General features: G+C 39.8%; 1 protein-coding gene across 2 annotated transcripts in view; it reads left to right on the forward strand.

The window, feature by feature from the left end:
• Nucleotides 1-7,533: 7,533 nt before the first annotated feature.
• ccz1 (CCZ1 homolog, vacuolar protein trafficking and biogenesis associated) overlaps nucleotides 7,534-21,875 on the forward strand; it is a 50,857-nt gene continuing 36,515 nt past the window's right edge. Inside the window, exons 1-5 of one of the 2 annotated variants that reach the window (XM_060840197.1) lie at nucleotides 7,534-7,630; nucleotides 12,989-13,075; nucleotides 18,827-18,920; nucleotides 19,609-19,706; nucleotides 21,231-21,324. In XM_060840197.1, coding sequence (XP_060696180.1) covers nucleotides 13,062-13,075; nucleotides 18,827-18,920; nucleotides 19,609-19,706; nucleotides 21,231-21,324 — 300 coding nt within the window. In that variant the 5' untranslated portion in view covers nucleotides 7,534-7,630; nucleotides 12,989-13,061. The remainder of the gene's footprint in view (nucleotides 7,631-12,988; nucleotides 13,076-18,826; nucleotides 18,921-19,608; nucleotides 19,707-21,230; nucleotides 21,325-21,875) is intronic. The other variant, XM_060840198.1, reaches the window with a different exon arrangement.

The following is a 21,875-nucleotide window of genomic DNA, read 5'->3' on the forward strand; positions in this document are numbered from 1 at the left end:
TTATTTCCATCTGCAACGTATGGAGCCTAGTATATTAATATATGTAGCTACCAGTCCATGCAAGTCCATCACAGTGCAAGACTGACTGCCGATCCTAAATTGATTGCTCTATGTTATTGTCTAATTATCTTGAAAAGAGTAATTAACCCAAAGCAATGGACAATTATTTGTAAAATAATATTGCTTAGAATCATGGACAATTGTTATAAACTCACTAGAGCTAAAATAAAAAAGAATAAAACATGCTTTTTCTATACATTTTTTATATTAAGATCTTCTATTTTGTTGTCATGTTATCTAATCTCTCCTTGGTTTATTCACTGGCTGTACACTCTATAATAATGCTGATTAGAAAACATTTCTATTTTCTGTTGTCTGACTAATTTGCCTCACGTTGCGCCATCTTTAAATAACTTTTACAGTTATCTTTCATTCCTGCCCTTCAGCTCTTCAGCTGCTAAAACCCAATCCATGTTTTAGTTACCTAGAGACTTGACATTCTAATGCCCTCCTGATTGGTCTCTCACTTTCCATTCTCCTTAAACTTGATCCCATTTAAAACACTGCTGCCAATGTAATAAATTGCACCAAATCCCTTTCACCCATATGCTTTCTGACCTACATTGGCTCCTGATCGGTCAATATGTCAAATTTAAAAATTCATGTGCTTGTTTGCAAATGCTTCTGTTGCGTCATTCTTCTCTCTATCTGTCGAAGAGATCCAGAGAGTTTTGGATTCAGGCAGCTGAAGGCACAAGTGTCAAAGATGAAGTGAAGGAAACTGGGGATATAAGAGAGACCAGAATGAGTGGAACACAGAAATCTCAGAGGATTTTGGATATGTAGGAGGTTATAGAGATAGAGAGAGAGAGAGGGAGGGCTTTAGATGGATTTGAAAACAAAGCGAGAACTTTAAAATCAAGAACTTATCAGACTGGGAGCCCATGTAAGCCAGTGAGCATGGGGATGAGGTGTGAATAGAACATGGTGCATTATAATATGACTCCTCATTACTTAGAATAGCTAAATCCAGTTTAAATTAATTTCTAATTAAAATAAAATTTGTGCTATTTTGAGTTGAGCTGCAGGCTTTGCAATCAAAAATGTAAGCTTTTGAAAAAAAAATTCAGATTTCTGTATGCTTTTTGTTCTTCAATCACCCTCTTCTCTGATGTCAACAATTTACAGACAATGAAGAATTCCTTATAAACTTTAAAGACATCCATGAGTTTTGTATGTCTGCATTAATCCTAATCATAGCATTATATATTCCAATTGGACTGTCTACATCCATACTGTCAGGATTCTTAGTTAATTCTGAAACTTGGAACAGAAAGACAAGACACTGACAATGTCCCGCAATCCTTGTATGCATTAAACCGTGGAACACCCTGACATATGTCGTCACTTCCAAGGTCATTGCAAATATTCTTTGTTTCTGCAAGAAAATCAAAGTAAGAATTCTTGTCAAAAAGTAGAGGTGCAAGAAATATGTATTAACAGTCTTCATAACCTTCCAGCTCTAGTGTCATAGAAAAATGCAGGATTAAAACCTTTACATGGAAGAATGACTCTCCTTATCGGGTTTCATGTAGAGGTACATTTGATGCTATGCTCTCTAATAACATTGAGCCTGTTTCAATACATGGTGTTGCCTTGCAAACAATTAGAGTGATGGGAGGATGAGTAACCACAATACTGGTTTCTCACCTGCTTTGCTGGCTTTAAAAGTTTACGTAGGCGATACTGTTTCACTACATAATCTGCTGACCTGTGGGTTTCGCCATGTTTAATGATTTATTACAAGTGAAAATGATATAATCCAAAATATGAGAGTGAGGACACAATGATCCCATGTTCTTGTGAAAGAGGAAACCATGAGGGAACTGATAGCTTGTTTTAACAATTCTAATGCTGCATTTCTGTGCCCCATTTCCTTTGGCACCTTGAGAAGTCTTTGTCTCAAATTTAATAGCAAATAAACTGTAAAATTTCTGGTTAGATATTGCTCAAATGGGGAAGCATGAAAAGTAATTGCTTAGTTGCCTTGTCCAGTCAAATTGCTGTATTTTTATCTCATACTTACTGTGCATTTAATAGGTTTTTTTTACAGAAAAGAGGCAAAAATATTCCTTCTGGAGAGTGAACCAACAACTTGAGTCCAGGGATTACAAATTGTTCTAAAGAAATCTAGAAGGGAAACAAGGCAAATTATTTTCAGTCTGAGTAGTGTTGTGATCTGGAAAGCTCAACCTGAAACGTGGTGGCATCTGATTTAATAAGATTTTTTTAAGGAGCTGGATGGCTACTTGAGGCTGAAAAGTTTTCAACAAAATATGAGGATGTGGGACAAAGCAGAATTATTCTTTAAAAGAGAAAACAAATGCATGATGGGGTGATGGCCTTATTCTGTCCTGTAAGTTGTTGTAATGTTATTAGATATAATTGTGGCATGTTATGAGGGAGTTACTTCATATTTGCTATATTATATCTGAACACCACAAACAGGGAACCTTAATGAGATTTAAAAATTCTCTACATTGCATTTACACTCACTACACCCTGTCTCTGTAACCTCCTCCACTTCTATTTTTTGCACATTTTTAATTTTCTTTGCTCCCATGCCCTCAACTGTCCAAGCTGTGGGATTCCATCCCTAAACCTCTCTGACTCACTGCCTCCCTTTGCTATTCTAAGTTGCTCCTAGAACCTTGTTCTTTGATCAATTCGTGACAAAGAACAAAGAAGATTACAGCATAGGAACAGGTCCTTCGCTACACTGATCCAGATCCTCTAACTAAACCTGTCACCTATTTTTTAAGGATCTGTATCCCTCAGCTCCCTGCCCATTCATGTATCTGTCTGGATACATTTTAAGTGATGCTATTGTGTCCACCTCTACATCCACTGGCAACACATTCCAGGCACCCACCACCCTCTGCATAAAGGTGCTGTTATTGTTTAACATTTCCTGAATATCTGTGGAAAATATTCTAAACAGACATTTTGAATTTTGCTTTTGCAGTTGCTTTTAATCTCAGTACTGGGGAAGTGCTATAGAGTCAGAGATGCTGTCTTTTCGTTGAGATATTAAATCCAACTGACCTCTCAATTAGGTATATCAAGATAGGTTATTAGCCATAGTCCACAAGGGACCACACCATCTCTCCCATAGAGACAGAGAGAGAGAAATAGAGAGAGAGAGAGAAAGAGAGAGAGAGAGAGAGAGAGAGAGACAGTGGTTATATAACTTGAAAGGCACTATTTCACATTAAGCAAGGGGCAAATTGAGGAGGATTGTCACTGCAAATAAGCATGGTTGGTAAATTAGATTGAACCCACATCGTTCCACATTACACTCCAAAATCATCTAAGCTAATGTACCACCTTCTCAGGTGAACATAGAAAGTCACTGTGTTAATTGGCTGATACGCTTGGAAAGTAATTCATTGGCTGTAAAGTACTTTGTTGCATTCTGAGGCCATGAAATGTGGCATGGAAATGCAAGTTGCATTTACCTACACATTCATTTCAAATCAATGAAAAGATGTCATTAAAAATGCATAGAACTGCCTGATATTAGCATAGGCATGGGCATGCTACGATTATGTAGAGATCCTAGTAAATTAATGTTCGAGGTTGAAGTTTTGATCCCTGTAAACAGCAACAATTTGGGGCCCCTCATTCAAATAGTCTTTCTCTAATAACTTGACGGAAATACAAAGCAACATGGTTTGATAACATTGCCAGGCTGAATGAATAGCTTGGAGCATTAAGTACTTGCCTCATTTCAGCATCCCAACTTTCAGTCCGAAGAGATCAAATGAATTCAAAGTAGGAAGGTTATCCACTATTCAAACAACTGGACACCCAGAACCGTATTTCAGTCAAAGACTTAACAACAAAATACGCTTTGCAAAATGGGGAAGATCAAACCATGAAATGATAGGGAAGTGAATACCCGAAAAGGGTTAAGTTTGCACTTCAATACTTCCAATAGCCATTGATCTGAAATGTTCTCTTGGTTTCTCTCATCATGTCTGAACTGTTGAGTGGTTCCATCATTTTCTGATTTTATCCCAGGTTTCCGGCCTTCTCTGGAATTGGATAAAGTAGAAGGATATGGAGGACTTCAGGGAAAGGGCAGGGGAGAGGGCCTAATTAAATTGTCAGCAAAGGACAGGTAAACTTATTCTATGCTGCAACCACTTTATAAATGGATAATTAACAATATTTTGTTTTTGTTCCAATGCCATTTGCAGGTTTGAGATGATCCAGTAACCAGTTTGCCAAAACATAATTCCAATGTTATCTCCAAATATTGAACTGCCTAACAGGGTTCAAGACTGGAGGAAGAGTCCAATTCCTGGATAAGATGAAGCTTAAGTTGAATTACAAGGTCAGGTATCAAATGTCTGATTAAAATGTAGCTATTTTTCGGGCACCAGAAATTTAATCATCTTCAGCAAAAGCTTTGGTTAGTATTACTTGAGATCAATAACATAGATGATCAAGTTCTCTAACAAGAGTCATTGGTTTTCAATCAGATTGATCTTCCCTCTCCTTAGTCTGAGCTTTTTGAGGCTACTTGCATGTCTGCTACCAGCTGGACCAGTAAACTCACTGCAATTTAGGAATTAAACTTAGGGATCTTTCTAGTTACATCGGGCAGTTACATCAACAAATTTATATTTTCGAAGTACATCAATCAGATTATGAAATTCTAAGGAAGCTAATTTGGGTTAGAGAGAAGAATAACTAAGAAACAAATTTGCTATACAGCAAATTGCTGATCACTGTTTGAGGAATATTTACCAGAATTTAAATTAAGAAAAAGTTTTCTAAAAGGGATTACCAAGAGAGAGATATAAGTTGTGTTGCTCAATTATAATTTACTGTATTGGAAAAAAAACTGAACCTGAAATGTCTCCATTGAAAAGCAATGTTGGCCTAGAGTGGAATTTTATTCATTAGATCTTCTCATTTAAGTGAATTTACCTTTAGCCAAATTCTTCAGTTTCACTCAATGCTTTTCATCTCTGCTATTGATCTGCTTTATTACAGACGTATTGTACAGTTGTCACTGCTTGATGTCAACTGGCAATATCTGCCATTTTAAACATCTCCTGTTGATTAAAGATATATGTTTTGAAGAAAACAGTGTTAATATTTAATCACTGTAATTAGTTTATCTTTACTCTCACACGTACCGAATGAAAGCATTGTTCAAAGTTGAAATTCCATCTCTGTAGGGCTAACTATCCCTACATTGAAGACTAGATAAATGCAGATGACTAAATGCTGTTGAAACAGTGAAAAATGCCATCTGTGTTAGACAGCTGATTAAAGTTAAATAATGTGGCTTATAGTTTTAGATTGACAGTATGGAGTTTAATTAGATTTCCCTCGGGAAATATTTCACAATTTGCTACCTTGTTCAAAGGTTGCCTGTGACACCCATCTCAGGAAAGATTTACATTGGGTAGAGTCATGTTTTGGTATATTATAATTGGTATATCCAGAAGGCATAATAAGATTGCTGCATGACATATTTTCGTATGTTATCTTAGATTTAAATCTTTGGCCAAAAGTCTGAGATTTTGCCATAGCCAGTAATGCAGTATTTCTGGTCAACAATCTTGTCTCCTAATCAACATTTGCCTACATTTCATGGGCCTGTATTCAGTCAAAATAATTGACATCAAGTCAAGCAGAAAGCCATTAGGAGAAATGACCTGAAGTTTGATCAGAAATATAGATTTTAAGGATCAACTTAAGGGAGGAGTGAAAGACAACTCAAGAGGGAATTACAAAGTTTTGGGCCAAAACAGCTGAAGTCATAGCCACCAATTGTGGAGTGAAGAATGTGAGTTGTGAACAACATTAGCAAAACCAAGCAGGGTGAGTTACATCAGAGGTGTGAATTAAAGGAATGAACAAATTCGGAGGATTGTATGGATGAATGAGATTTCGAAGTTGAGAGGGGAAGCTAAACCATGCATGGGTTATAACACAAGACTGAGGAGATTGAATTTGAGGCATACGGGACCTGGGAGACAATGAATGAAGAGAGGGGCCCTGGGTGAACATAACTTATAGTCATAGAGATGTACAACATGGAAACAGACCCTTCGGTCCAACCCATCCATGTCGACCAGATATCCCAACCCAATCTAGTCCCACCTGCCTGCACTGGCCCATATCCCTCCAAACCTTTCCTATTCATATACTCATCCAAATGCCTTGTAAATGTTGCAGTTGTACCAGCCTCCACCATATCCTCTGGCAGCTCATTCCATACATGTACCACCCTCTGTGTGTGCACATTAAGAAAGGGCAGCTGAATTGGATGAGACCAGAAGATGTGAGGCCTATTTGAGCCCAGTTAAAAACAAAACTTTTTTGCGATTTCATAATTTTCTTTGCAGTGATAGGGATGCTATAGAAGGCTTGGAGCTTTTGGTGATCTCCAGATTTGTGTTAGGAAAGGAGGAGATGGTGAAGAAATCCATCAGAGTTTCCACGGTTGATCACCATCCATATAATGTTCGTTCTCATGGATATCAACTGAGGACAATGCACAGTGATGACCTCTGCAATCAAATATCCTGAGAGATACTTTCCATAGCAGCAGCTAAGAGTAGTGTAAAACTTCACATTAGATCAGCACTTGGTCTCACCTTATCTGGTTTTGCTTATATTGTTCAAAATCAATTGGAAGGAGAAGGATAATATAGGAATCAGTTTTACAGCTCTCCCCACCCTTCTAATTTTAAAGCTTTTCACTTATCAGCTCCAAATGTCTGGGGTCATCACAAAATCTCATCATCAAAAGCAGAGTAATTGAGTGAACAACATGGAAAGTGAGTTTAGAATTTTCAGGAACAACAAAGAGATGGTATAATAATATAAAAAACTGCAAATTATGAACCAAAAGGTCTAACCTGCTTACTAGGTAAAACTCTTTTCTTAGCTGAAAATCACAAATTCAACTCTTGCTCCCAAAGGTTGGTATTCAGTACCATAAGGGAGTACTGCAAATGCTACCTTTTAACTAGGAGTTAAATCACGGGTCTATCTAGACTTTCTCATGTAAAAGATCCTATGGCTACTATTTCAAAAAAGAGCAGGTATTTCTCCCTGGTATCCTTTATTCCTCAACCAAATTCACAAAAAAACGTCATTATCAAATTGTTACTTGTATTGAGCTTGCTGTGCACAAATTGACTACTATGTTTCCTAAAGTACAGCAATGAATTCCAGATGAATTGGTTTAAGAGCGTACTGGGCTGTCCAGACATTATCAAAGATTCTGTAGGAAGCTTGAAAATTTCAGTTGTGCTCCTTTGGGACATTGAATTGTGCTGTATACTTTGCAGCAAGATTTTATGAATGCCCACCTGAAGGGAAACTGAAACTTTCGGTTTGTGTATAATTTTCAAACAACAGATAACCAAAATCGAACAACTAGGAAGTAATTTTTAAAAAATATATACGGACAAGTCTTTTGAAAACAAAAATGTGTCCTTAACCAGTATGTGGTGCTGTAGAGTACCAGAAACAACTTCCAGTCCTTGGGAAGAGCAATGCTGCAGGAATTCAAAGTAGAAATCCAGTGACAAACAAAAAGGTATTTCTTTCAAAAAAATGTTTCAAAATATTGAAGAAAAGTATCATACGTTCTTGGTGCTTTATCCGTGGAAAGGGTGCTAACTGATTTGTTCAGTGCGAGGCCTCAGTTTTCTGATTGATCCTGAGGCGTGACCCAAGCAACAGCCGCTGTCACTTGGAGGACTGATCAAATTTAACCTCTTGGAAGCCTGGGGCCTAACGTAATTTAATTTTCGTTTTGTCAGTAAGATATCCCGTTTTATTTATATATGTTCAGAATTTTAAGTGTTCAGCTAGGACTGAATTGAAGACTAGTAAGACTCATTACACATTTAGGTGAATTTCCAATTTTGCCTAATACCAAGTGAGGCCTACAACCAAAATCTCTCAACCTGTAGAAACATCTTTTATAAGATACTTTGTAAAGTATTGTTCATTAAATAAAACTTTTTTGTTTTTACCAAATATGTATGTAAATTAATAGCTGAAAATGTACAATCTAATTCAGAAGAAACATTTCTGAATTTGTACAGACAGTGTTTTATGCTTATTCTTAACACTTTAGGATTGTGTTAGGTTTGTTACTGGTATTTTTGGACATGGCTAATGATGCCCCTTAATGGTTAATCTTGAACTTGTTACTTTGTGGCCCAGAATGATTAGTGTTTTATCGTGTATGTTTTTGTCAGATAATTGTTGCTGTGAAGTGCCTGGGAACATATATGATGCTGTATTAATGCAAGTTGTTTTAAATTGAACAGATCTGTTTTAATTTTCCAACTGTACCAAATACTTTTTGGCATTTTAGAAGTTTTTATATGAAAGAAAGAGCTCAGGTTTAAATTGAAGTTCAACATTCCAAAGTGGATTGCAGTCAGTATTTTTGCATTTTGAAATGCAGTTGCTGTTTCAATGAAAACATTTGCAGCAATGAAATAGGAAATGATGGGCTCTATTCCTTGTTCCTTGATAGTTATGACTCTGACATGAATTGATGGTAGTAGCACTCTCCCCTCTGAGTGAGAAAGTTATGGGATTAAGTCTCACTTCAGAGACCCAAGCACAGAAATCCCAGCTGATAGTTCCAGTCCAGTGCTGGAGGTGCAGTCGCCTGGATGAGAAGGAAAATCCAGAACCCATATATTCTGTCAGTGTTGAAGGTGAAAGATCCTACAGCTGTTATTTCAAAGAAGAGCAGGGGAATTATTAAATTGACATTTATCTCTCAACCCAGCATCACTAAAGTAGATTATCTGGTTGTTATCACATCGCAATTTGTGGGATCTTTCAATGCACATTGCTGCAGTATCTGTATAACAGGAGTGACTACACTTCAGGAAAGTACTCCATACTGCAGAACTCTTTGGGATGTCTTAAGGTTGTGAAAGGTACTGTCAAAATACAAGTGTTTCCTTTTTATTCCTTATTAGTTGGGGACCATGTTTAACATTTAGTCTGGGTTTGTTCTATCCTGACACCAGTGACAGTGAAGCCAATCATAATATTTACACTTTTAGCCTTGGCTAAGGCTACTTAATTCAGCATATACTGAGATTCAAATTTGGTTTTACCCTGATTTGTACAGTTTAGCAGTGCATTTAGTATGGGCTAGTTCTGAAAACAATATTCCAGGCCTTGTGTGCCTGTTTGCAATTACTGTGATTGTAAGTAAACAGCAGTCTTGTAATCCTGATGAAGGGCTTTTGCCCGAAACGTCGATTTTTTTTTTCCCTGCTCCTCGGATGCTGCCTGACCTGCTGTGTGTTTCCACCACCACACTAATCTTCACAGCAGTCTTTTAAAGCAGGCTCTGATCTAATCTAACAATTTTCTGTGGAGTAACCTTCCCAAAGAGTGGTAGAGGCTGAGTCAATGAATTGTATTCAAGGTTGAGTTGATCTGAATTTTGATCTGCAAAGTGGTCAAAGGCAATGTGGGCAGACAGGAAAATGGAGTTGAGGCCATAATTAGATTGTCTATGATCTTATTGAATGGTGGAGCAGGTTTGAAGGGCTCAATGGTGCGTTCCTAATTCTTCTGTTCTCCTGTCACCTGGGGGTGGGGGGGGGGGGGGGGTGGGGTGGGGGGGGGGGTGGGGGAGGGGTGGTGCGGGTGGAGGGCGGGTGGAGAGGGGAGGAGAGGAGGGATGAACTTAAGAAATGGGGCTAGAAGTAGAGGTGGTGCCACCTGATGAAGGAGTACCACCCAATAAAGGATCTTTGTTCCGAATGCTAGTGTGCTTCCAATTAAACCTGTTGGACTATAACCTGGTGTTGTGATTTTTAACTATGAATACGGAAGATTTAGAGGGGTATGGGGTAAACACAGGTGAGTGGGCCTAGCTTTGTTTGGAAAACTTGGTCAGCATGAACGAGTTGAACTGAAGGGTGTGTTTTCATGGTGTATGACTCTATGTTCAATGACACAGCTGAAACATCTCTCTGAAATAAAGAATTCCAAAGATTAATGGCCGTCTGATAGAAGAATCCCACCTCCCACCTCATCTCCACTTGAAATGGGAAATTCTTTATTCTTAATCTATGTTCTCTAGTCCTAGATTCCCCATAAGGGCAGATGTCACCTCAGTGTCTACTCTGTCAAGTCCTCTCAGACTCTTTTATATGTATCACCTCTCGTTTTTTGAAATTCCAGTGAGTATAGGCCTGACATACTCAATCTTTCCTTATTAGAGAAAGTTACAACTTTAAGTAAGAATGGGGAGTGGTTTGAGGAAGTTGGTATTCTGCTCTCAACCAATATGAATACAAAAATAAAGAGTTTGTTTAGTTATCTATTTATCGCTGAGGCCTTGCTGTGTATTAATTGGCTGCATTTTGACCATTACCAACCAGCAGTAGTGTGTTTTGATGCAGCAAGGTACAATAACAATTTACATTATATAAGCTCTAATTGTAGTAAGTCCTGAAAATGCTTCACAGAAGCATCATAAAACGAAATTTGATATTGAGTTTCACAAAGAAGAAATTAGATTAGGTGATCAAAACCTCAGTGAAAAAGATTGATGTGAAGGAGTGTCTTAAAGGAGGTGGGAAGGGGATCCCAGAGTTTACGACTGAGGCAGCTGAAAAAGCTGCTGCCAGTAGTCAAATAAATTAAATTAGGCATGTGCAAGAGGTCAGAATTAGAGGACCAGAGGGATCTTGGAAAGGCTTAGTGCTGGAGGAGATTACATAGGTAGAGAGGGATTTATTGGAAGACTTGTATGTCTGTAGTATTGTTCACAACCTCAGAATGACTGAAAAGCTTGACAGCCGATGAAGTATTTTTGAAGTGTAGTCAGTATCATAATGTATGCAACCTAGATATTTATAAATGTAAGGTTTCAACATACAAAATGTGTTGCAGCGAAACATTCATCCTCACCCCCTGTTACCTGCCTGATGTTAGATGTTTTTCATATTGCCCAGCGCAGAATGGAGACCTCTTTGCAAAAGTTAATCAACTTTACATTCTGAGAATTGCTGCTTACCATTTTCCATTGGCATAGAAATCATTTACAAAGAGCCTATTCATAAACATATTTAGCTCAGTGTTTTGGGCAGATCAGTTCTTAGCACCTTGTTACCATCTATACTTAGCTTCCTCCATGTCTCTTGAACCACTGCCTCCAGCATTAGAAATCACTGGACAGGCTTGAGACACTTGCTGGACAAACCTACTTCTATTTTCTACATTGCTACGATACGAACTAAAATCCCACCCATGCCTCAGCACCAGCTGCTGCAGGGCTTTTAAGAAATCCACTTCCTGCATTTAACCTTTCTAATTATTCAGTCTGGAATTTGAAACATTGATTAAAAACCCATTGGTTTAAATCTGAGGCAAACCATCTTTGGCTTCCTTTCTTGTGTTAAATTTTATTAACAATAACCCACAGAGAATATAATCAGAACCCAATCAAGCCTGCTTGGTTTCCATTTTCTCTTGATGTCTCTAAAAGATGATACATAATCTACTGCAGAGTCTACAGCAATTTGTGTTAACATCAGCATGTGTGATTAATTGTATTTGCTTTCTTTAATGCTATAGTTGCAGAAATGAAAACCAAAAGAAAGACATGCGTTTCTATAGCACCCTTCAGTGTGCTCTGCTTCTTAGCTAATTTTGAACTGTAGTCACTCGTCATCTAGAAAAATGCACACAGCAAGTTCCCATAAACAGTAATGAGATAATGATGAGAAAAAGCTTTGATGTTGATTGAGCAAATGAATATTGGTCAGGGCACCAAGAATAACTCCAAAGCTCTGAAACAGGAATGTTTATATCTACAGGAAAAGGTCAATGGAGCCTCAAATCAGTGGCTCATCTAAAAGATAATACCTCCAACAATACAGCACTCCCTCAACAACTACATCAGAGTGTCAGTGTGCTCATGTCTCTGGAGTATGTTTTGAACTCATGACCCTTTGAGTCTAATTTGCAAGGCCTACCTATAGATCCATGGCTGATACCTGCTCCACATTGTCAGAATGCTTTGGTTACTGTCTGGAGAAAGTGAGGACTGCAGATGCTGGAGATCAGAGTCAACAAGTGTGGTGCTGGAAAAGCACGCAGGACAGGCAGTATCCGAGGAGCAGGAGAATCGACGTTTCAAGCATACGTTCCTGATGAAGAGCTTACACTCAAAATGTCATCTCTCCTGCTCTTTGGATGCTCCCTGACCGGCTGTGCTTTTCCAGCACCACCCTCTTGGTTATTATCACCCAGGCAGAAGTGAGAACTGTAGATGATGGAAACCAGAGTTTAGATCAGAGTGGTGCTGGAAAAGCACAGCAAATCAGGCAGCATCCGAGGAGCAGCAAAAGCCCTTCATCAGGAATAGAGGTAGGAAGCCTCCAGGGTGGAGAGATAAATGGGTGGGGGGCGGTGCTGGGGAGAAGGTAGTAAAGAGTACAATAGGGGAATGGGGGTGGGGATGGAGGTGATAGGTCAGAGAGGAGGGTGGGAGAAGGAAGCAAAGAGTACAATAGGGGAATGGGGGTGGGGATGGAGGTGATAGGTCAGAGAGGAGGGTGGAGCGGATAGGTGGGAAGAGAGATTGGCAGGTAGGACAGGTAACGAGGACAGTGCTGAGATGGAAGGTTGGAACTGAGGTAGGATGGGGGGAGGGGAAATGAGGAAACTGCTGAAGTCCACATTGATGTCCTGGGGTTGAAGTATTATCACTCACTCTGATTTTTCCTCCCCTCTCTCCACCTCCTGTCGATTGTGCTGTTGCTCTTCTGTCGAAACTGAACCTTTCCACTGGTGGTTAAAAACCTTGTAAATTGAGTGCTGAAACCAACCAAAACTTTTAGGCTAAACAGTGTTGGGAAAATAGAGCTGTTGTTCTGAAATTTCTCTCTTTTATCGGCAGATGCCTTTCTGAGACTTTGCATAATGTACTTTGGCAGCAAGACAGAGAAACTGCTTGAATCAAACCAACGCTCATGTTGATGACAAGGTAATTGTAGAAGTCAGTTAGTCTGTGTACACAACAATGAGCATATAGATGACCTCAATTAAAATACAGTGGCAAAGGGAGGCCACGCTGGTTCAATCCATAAATATAACAAAATGTGTATTTACATACTCCGTTAACATTGTGTTTTGTAAATCATTTTACAATCAGCCTAATTTTAAGACTATCTTAAAAGAGGAGAGAGGGGTGGAGAGATTTAGGGTGGAAGTTGCAGAATTTAGGACCTTGGTTAATGAAGTGATTAAAGTCAGGGTGCATTAGAAGCCAAAATTCTAGAAACCATTATCACTTATGAGTTACGGAGCTGGAGGATTTTACGGAGATAATGAGAGGATGGGGCCAGGATATGAGGAGGAAAAGTAAATTCTAGCTCTATCCTTGGTAAATGTTAGTTGGGGAGAAGTGGGTAGAAAAATATCTTTAAAACCGTAAATATTTCAAAATAAAAACCAGAAATTGCTGGAGACCTCAACAGGTCTGTCAACATCTTTGGCGAGAAAGTGGAGTTAACATTTCAGAACTGATGTAGGATCACTGGATTTGAAAGATTAACTCCACTTTCTCGCCAAAAATGTTGCCAGAATTGCTGAGTTTTTCCAGCATCTTCAGTTCTTTGTTAATTTTAATATTTTGAATATGAAGTTTAGATCCTTAGTTTAAGTTGATAATGGGATCAGTTCTCCAAGAGCAGGGATTTGTTGATGCACTTTCATATCTGGATTTTTTTCCCTCAGTCTTAATAAAACTGGGAAACTGGATGCATGTAGTTTTAAGGTTTGTAAACCTATAAATGTCTAAGGTGGTTGTCAGTGAAATTGATGATAATTTCACACAATTAATAATAGATAAAGCAGCAAGTCTTTAAGTATGTTCTGCTCATTCGTATAGGACAGTACAAGAGCAGAAGATTAAATTGTACAAGAACAGGCAAATTCATTTAATAAAGAGCAAAGAATATAATTGTCTTTTAAGAATAAGGAGGCCACATATTTTGTGGCGAACATATCTGTCTATATGGGATATGGGTGCGCAGAAATACTTTTCACTGAAAGTCATGATGCAACAATAAATTATACTGGTCTTTAAGTATACTGGTCTAAACATCTCGAGAACTTCACAAAACAAAGTGTTGCACCATGAAATATTAGGTCTGAAGACTAATGCTTGCCCAAAGAGAGATGCTTAAAGGAATATCTTAAGGGAAAAGAGAGAGGTGGAGAGATTTAGGCAGGATATTCCATAACTTGGGGCCCAGGCACTGATGACATAGTCACCAATGGTGGAGCAATTAAAAATCATAATGACGTGTATTAATAAGGACATTCAATAAAAAAGCAAAGCATGCCTTGGGGCTCATTTGTAGAGGTACAAAATTGAAAAGCAGAGAAGTCAAGTTAAACTTGTATTGAGCCTTGGTTTGATCACACTTGTGTGCAGCTCTGGTTTCTAAATTACAAAAGGAACAAAATCATGATGAGTCAAATTGCAGGAGACACACCACAAAATCATGTTAAGGGGATCTTCATGATAGCTGAGGAAGTGATGGAACCTCACTTACCTACAAACATGCTTTATGTCTAAAGAACATAAAATGAAAAAATGGTGACACAGTAAGTATGTGACGGATGTCTTTATTTTTCAGTTTGATCACACATTACCATAGACTTATCTTGTACAATAAAAGGTAGACCAGCAGGAGGCTGGAAAAGCACAGCAAGCATCAGGATGTGGAGAAGTCAATATTTTGGGTGTAACCCTTCGTCAGGACCGATGCTCCTCCTGATGCTGCCTGGCTTGCTGTGTTTTTCCAGCCTCCTGCTTGTCTACCTTGGATTCCACCAGCTGCAGTCTTTTAGTCTCTAACCAAGTTTGTGCAATAAAAAGGGGTTGGGATATCTGGTCTGGACTGAAGGGTCTGTTTCCACGCTGTACATCTCTATAACTCTAAAAATGTTGGGAGTTAGCTCTGGAAAAACTGGGTAATCATTTTCTGTTTAGTGTGTTGTTATCAGGCCCTCAGTGTGAGACAGGCCCTCAGTGCAGTCAAATAGGCTTTCCATGTTTCCATGCCGCAGTAGAAACTTCTGGAGAATCTCTACAGCCTTTGCAGCTGCAGTGAGGGAAATGAGAGGGTGGGCATTTGTCAGACTCTTCAGGCTCCTTGTTGAAGTAGGAGGCTCAAATCTGGGTTAGTTGATCTGACCTAGCTTCTCTTTCTTGGTGTCCTGCGCAGTTTTATCTTATTTGAACCCAGTGTTGCAAAAACAGTTAGCAATTGGGACTTCCTTCCTTCCTTCCATTGTTGCATCTTGCCCACCTTCTTGAGCTATATCTTGAAAATGGCTGTTTTGTTACCCTCATACTGTGTTGGTGGCAACTTGATATTTCCAAAACGACGAGGCCTTATGGACATTCTGATCGCAAGAAGTGGCAGCTTTTCATTGTGAACCCCATTGGTGCAGAGCACAGCAGTGAACCGTTTCTTGCTTCACTTTCCCCAAAGTTACATGTTGCATATTTGAACATTGAAAAGTAATCTGATAAATGATAAAACAGTCTGTTTTATCTGCATTTAAAAGGTCCCTTGATGCACACGCATTCAGGATGTGAGCAAGGTAATTTTGCAAGCAGTCACCTGCCATTGCTGCTGTCATTGTGCATCCCCTCTGTTTGCAGTGTGGGAGACAATGTTCCGTCTGATCTGGAATGGCTGCAGGTGAACTCCTTGTGGTGAATTTCTTTGCCAGGACTGTGGTGAAATTACCCGCTCCGTTTTCCACTTGCTGTATCCTCTTCACTTTTGTTTCTGGTTGACAGCATGTTTCACTTTCTTGTACCTTCCGCCATTCATTCAGGGTTTGAGCAATTTTTTTATGGAGACTTCGTGATGTAGAATGATGCTGACTCCCCAAGATGTTGCAACCTAGAGAGGTCTCACCCTGCTCTGATGGTTTGTTGTGCGTCAATGACAAGTTTGGTTAATCAGGAGTTATCAGTCCAGAACTTTGCATTATCACAGGAATCCTTCCTACTGGATTTACTATTCATTCAATGGGAATGGCTGACACAACTTCGCCACAACCAGAGTTACGGGGTATTCGATTTCTGGCTCATGATTTCACTGTGGAGGCCAAGAAAGGTTTACAATATGCCATCAGTATTTAGGGGTTGTAACTATCAAGAAACTGGTCAGGCTGGACCTCTTCTGTACAAAAGATAATCAAAGTCTATAAAATGATTGCTTCTGATTGAGGACCTATATAGAGAAGATGTTTATACTTAATGGTGTTTATGCTCCACAGCACCTTTTCCTGCACTTCATCTTACCCTACTCCTTCCTTTGTCCCATGTATGTTTATCTAGATCCCTCTAATATGCATCAGTGCTTTTTATCTCCAGCATTTCCTGTTTCCAGAGCTCCACTTTTTGGTTAAAGAAGCTTCTCCTGAATTTCTGAACCAATTTTTTGATGATTGCTTTACATTTATGGTGTTGAGTTCTAATCTGCCGCAGAAGTGGAAAGATTTTCTGTACACCCAGCCTGTCAAACCCACTTATTGTTGTGGTTCTGTTCGCCGAGCTGGGAATTTGTGTTGCAGACATTACGTCCCCTGTCTAGGTGATATTCTCAGTACTTGGGAGCCTCCTGTGAAGCGCTTCTGTTATCTTTCCTCTGGCATTTGTAGTGGTTTGAATCTGTCGGTTCCAGCTGTCCGCTGTAGTGGCCGGCATATTGGGTCCAGGTCGATGTGCTTATTGATTGAATCAGTGGATGAGTGCCATGCCTCTAGGAATTCCCTGGCTGTTCTCTGTTTGGTTTGTCCTATAATAGTAGTGTTGTCCCAGTCAAATTCATGTTGCTTGTCATCTGAGTGTGAGGCTACTAAGGATAGCTGGTCGTGTCGTTTCGTGGCTAGTTGGTGTTCATGGATGCGGATTGTTAGCTGTCTTCCTGTTTGTCCTATGTAGTGTTTTGTGCAGTCCTTGCGTGGGATTTTGTACACTACATTGGTTTTGCTCATGCTGGGTATTGGGTCCTTCGTCCTGGTGAGTTGTTGTCTGAGAGTGGCTGTTGGTTTGTGTGCTGTTATGAGTCCTAGTGGTCGCAGTAGTCTGACTGTCAGTTCAGAAATGTTCTTGATGTATGGTAGTGTGGCCAGTCCTTTGGGTTGTGGCATATCCTCGTTCCGTTGTCTTTCCCTTAGGTATCTGTTGATGAAATTGCGGGGGTATCCGTTTTTGGCGAATACATTGTAGAGGTATTCTTCTTCCTCTTTTTGCAGTTCTATTGTGCTGCAGTGTGTTGTGGCCCTATTGAACAGTGTTGAACAGAGGAAGAAGAACACCTCTACAATGTATTCGCCAAAAACGGATACCCCCGCAATTTCATCAACAGATGCCTAAGGGCAAGACAACGGAAATAGGACATGCCACAACCCAAAGGACTGGCCACACTACCATACCTCAAGAACATTTCTGAACTGACAGCCAGACTACTGCGACCACTAGGACTCATAACAGCACACAAACCAACAACCACTCTCAGACAACGCACCAGGACGAAGGACCCGATACTCAGCATGAGCAAAACCAATGTAGTGTACAAAATCCCATGCAAGGACTGCACAAAACACTACATAGGACAAACAGGAAGACAGCTAACAATCCGCATCCATGAACACCAACTAGCCACGAAACGACACGACCAGCTATCCTTAGTAGCCACACACGCAGATGACAAGCAACATGAATTTGACTGGGACAACACTACTGTTATAGGACAAGCCAAACAGAGAACAGCCAGGGAATTCCTAGAGGCATGGCACTCATCCACAGATTCAATCAACAAGCACATCGACCTGGACCCAATATACCGGCCACTGCAGCGGACAGCTGGAACTGACAACTGGAAGCGGCAGATTCAAACCACTACAAATGCCAGTGGAAAGATCACAGAAGCGCTTCACAGGAGGCTCCCAAGCACTGAGGATGTCACCTAGACAGGGGATGAAACTCTGCAACACAAATTCCCAACTCAGCAAACAGAACCACAACAACAAGCACCCAAGCTACAAATCTTCGCACAAACTTTGAAAATCCACTTATAATTGTGAAGACCTTAATGGATTGCCCTTAATCTATTATTTTGTAGAGATAGTTTCCCCAGTCTATTCAATCTTTCCTGAAAGGTCTAATCTTCCAGTTCTGTATCATTCCATTGAATCTATTTGGCACCTTCCCCACTGTCACAATATGGAGTCCAAAACTGAGCGCAGTAGCTCTAACTGTGGTCTAACCAAAGTGTTATTCATACTCCATATAACTTCTCTACTTCTCAGTTCTCCACTAATTATGGTGTTGCACTGATGTTTATGATCTATTGTCACGGAGTAATAGTTGGTTTGTAGAGTTTGAGCAATGGACTTAAAGCAATCAGTTGTACATCAGTAGTTTGTTAGTTACTGGGTCCATCACTGATGATGGGTAGAGTTTGAAGTGCGTGATTAAGAATATCGTTGGAGCACCCTGTCAGCACTTTTAAATGTGATTGGAAGGTTTATGCACCAGTTGTTCTCAATGATGTAACAATGCTAGTGCAAGTGTCTCACTATAACTCTGGAATATTTCTATGATTGTGTACATCAATGTAACTTTATATCAGAGAATTGAAAGCAGGGTTTTGGGTGAGCATAATCTTTATATCCTGTTGTCCTTTCCATTTTGTCTGTTTAGCCCCAGGATGACAACAGCACAAGAAAAACAATATCCCCCATCACTGCTGAGCTTTTTCATTTACAATCCAAAGTTTGGACCAAGAGAAGGTGAGGTAGGTGAACAGCAAAATGCATATAATTAATACTTTTTGCTGAAGCTCTGCTGTGGTTGTCAGTTCCTGTTTTGAGGCTGATTTAATAGTTGGCTTATAATAAGAATCCCTACCTTTAGTGCTTGATTTTGCAATAACCGATAAAAATGAGAAGACTGACTCCACTGCTAGTGTCCCAGCTTGCACCAAGTCCTCTACACCCAAACCCCTAGGATGATCACTGATCTACATTTGGTCCTGGTTAAGCATGCTATCATTTAAAAATTCTTATTCTTGTTTTCAAATCCTTTCGTGGTCTCATCTTATCTCTCTAAGCTCATCTAGCCATAATACGCTCCAAGAGCTATTCATTCCTCTAATTCTGGCCCTTTGAGAAGTTCCAATATTAATTACTCCACCACGAGTGAATGTGACTTCAGCCAAGACTCTTAGCTATGAATGCCCATGCTGCACCTCTCTGTGTTTCCCTCCTTTTAATCCATAAAGCCAATTCTCATCATCTAGCCCTTTCGACCAAGCTCTGGTCACCTATCTTAATATCTCCCCATGTGGCTTGATTTGATAACTCCTGTAAAATGCCTTGGGACCTTTTGCTACATTACAGGTGCGACATGGAACCAAGTCATTATTGCTTATAGATGAGATGCCCAATTGTGATTCATTAACTAACTTGCAACTTCTCTCCTAGGAAGAAAAGAAGATTCTGTTTTATCATCCTAGTGAGGTTGATAAGAATGAGAAGATTAGGAATGTTGGATTATGTGAGGCGATTGTGCAGTTTACAAGGTAAAGACCTTGAAGTAGCTTTGTTTTAACAAAGCAACAATGCTTTCTTGGTGAAATATTTTCACTTGGAGTGTATGATTTCCTGTTGATATAATGGAAGAAATATCTCCTGGTATTTGGCTGTATGAGTTGTATCTGGTTGGGAATGGGACAAGAAATTATATAAATGTAGATTTTAAATGTTTGAGTGTCACATGAGATCTCCTGGTTACTTCTCAGGGAGGGAGGGTTCACTTTGGAAGGCAGTGATTTTGGAAGTGCAAGAAAGGGTGGCGTTGAGAAGCTATTCCAATTTGATCTGGGCATGAGAGAATTAATACAGGCTGTCCTCTCTGAGCATTACCTAGGCAATAGAGTCATGTATACACAGTCTCCCAGTCTAAATGGGCTTTTACTCCAAACTTTCTCCTATTGGTGCTCGCTGCTGTGTCCAATTCCGGTCTCCCTGTGGGCAGAAGGATATTATTAAGCTGGAAAAGGTTCATAAAGGATTTACCAGAATGTTACTGGGAATGGAAGATTTGAGTTGTAAGGAGAGGCTGGATAGGATGGGAGTTTTTTCACTGGAGGGTAGGAGATTGAGGGGTGACCTTATAGAGGTTTATAAAATAATAAGTGTAAATAAGATGAATGGCAGATGTCTTTTCCCTGGGGTGGGGGAATTTCAAGACTAGAGAGCCATATTTTTAAGGTGAGGGGAGAAAGATTTTTAAAAAGCACGTAAGGGGCAATTTTTGTGGACTGAACTGTCAGAGGAAGTGGTGGATGCAGATACAGTTTAAAAGACATTTGGATAAGATAATGAATAGGAAAGGTTTGGTGGGATATGAGCCAAGCGCAAGCAAGTGGGACTAATTTAGTTTGGAATAATGGGCGGTATGGACTGAACAGGGTCTGTTTTCCTGCTGTATGACTCTATGCATTTTATGACTTAGTGGTAGCACCCTTGAAATTAGAATCTTGTGGGTTCAAATCCCCACCCAGACATTAGATGACATAATTCAGGTTGACTACCCCAGTGTTGAGAGGGGGGCTGCACTGTCAGAGATGGATAGGATGTAAAACCTTGGGCCACATCTGGCAGCTTGAGTGAATGTAAAAGATCCCATGAAACTACCAGAGAACAGTTGGAAGATTTTGTCTGGGGTTCTGGCCAATACGTATCTCCTAACCAACATTATTGAAATATAAATGACCTGATCATAATCTTATTGCTATCATGGGAGCTTGCTGTACTTAATTTGGCTGCTGGGTTTCGTACATTAGAGCAATGATATATGTCAAACGGTTGTTCATTAGCTAGAAAGAGCTTTGGTCTGTCCCAATTTTGTGAAAGTTACCGAAGAAGTACACGTTTGTTCAGTGGCTTAATCTTCTCATTTGTCCTGATGATTGTAAGTGTTGTAAGCTGTTCTCGATTGAGAATAATCACATATTACTTGCCATCTGTAAGTACTTCAGTGTGTTAGCTCTCAGATTTACAGAAATAGACTCTGACTAACCGTTCCTTGTCTGCATTTACAGGACCTTCTGTCCCACCAAGCCTGCAAAGTCTTTGCACACACAGAAGAACAGGCAGTTCTTTCACGAAGCAGAGGAGAATTTCTGGATGGTTATGGTACATATTACCGGAAAGGTTTATAGATTGTGCAGTGTTTGGTGTGTGTCACTTAGAACTGTTTTGCTTAAGCTGACTGTAACCAAGGCTGAGCTGTGGTTGCTGCATTTTTACAAGTACCTGTTTCAGGCTGATAAGCCCGAATTGGCTGCTTCAAAGGTTGGGTGAATGCAGGATCTCTGCATTGGCTCAGGAGGTCATGGTTCAAACTGCACTTCTGATACCAGAACCCATAATCCAGGCTGACACAGATACTGAGGGAGTACTGTTCTGTTGGAGGTGCTATCTTTCAGATGAGAAATTAAACTGAGCACCCTGTCTACAATTTTTAGGTAGACATGAAATATTTCCATTATTTGAGGAAGAGCTGTTAGGTCAGGACATTGAGAAGAACTAACTCTCAATGAAAATCAATAAAACAGATTATCTGGTCATTTATTTCAGTAATTGTCAACGCTTGCTGTGCACAGAGTCAAAGAGCACAGAACCAGACCCTTCTGTCCAACTTGTCCATGCTGACCAAGCTTCCAAAACTAAACTAGTCTGTGGAA

Source organism: Hemiscyllium ocellatum, chromosome 20, assembly GCF_020745735.1.
Source record: "Hemiscyllium ocellatum isolate sHemOce1 chromosome 20, sHemOce1.pat.X.cur, whole genome shotgun sequence".
Lineage (NCBI taxonomy): Eukaryota > Metazoa > Chordata > Chondrichthyes > Orectolobiformes > Hemiscylliidae > Hemiscyllium > Hemiscyllium ocellatum.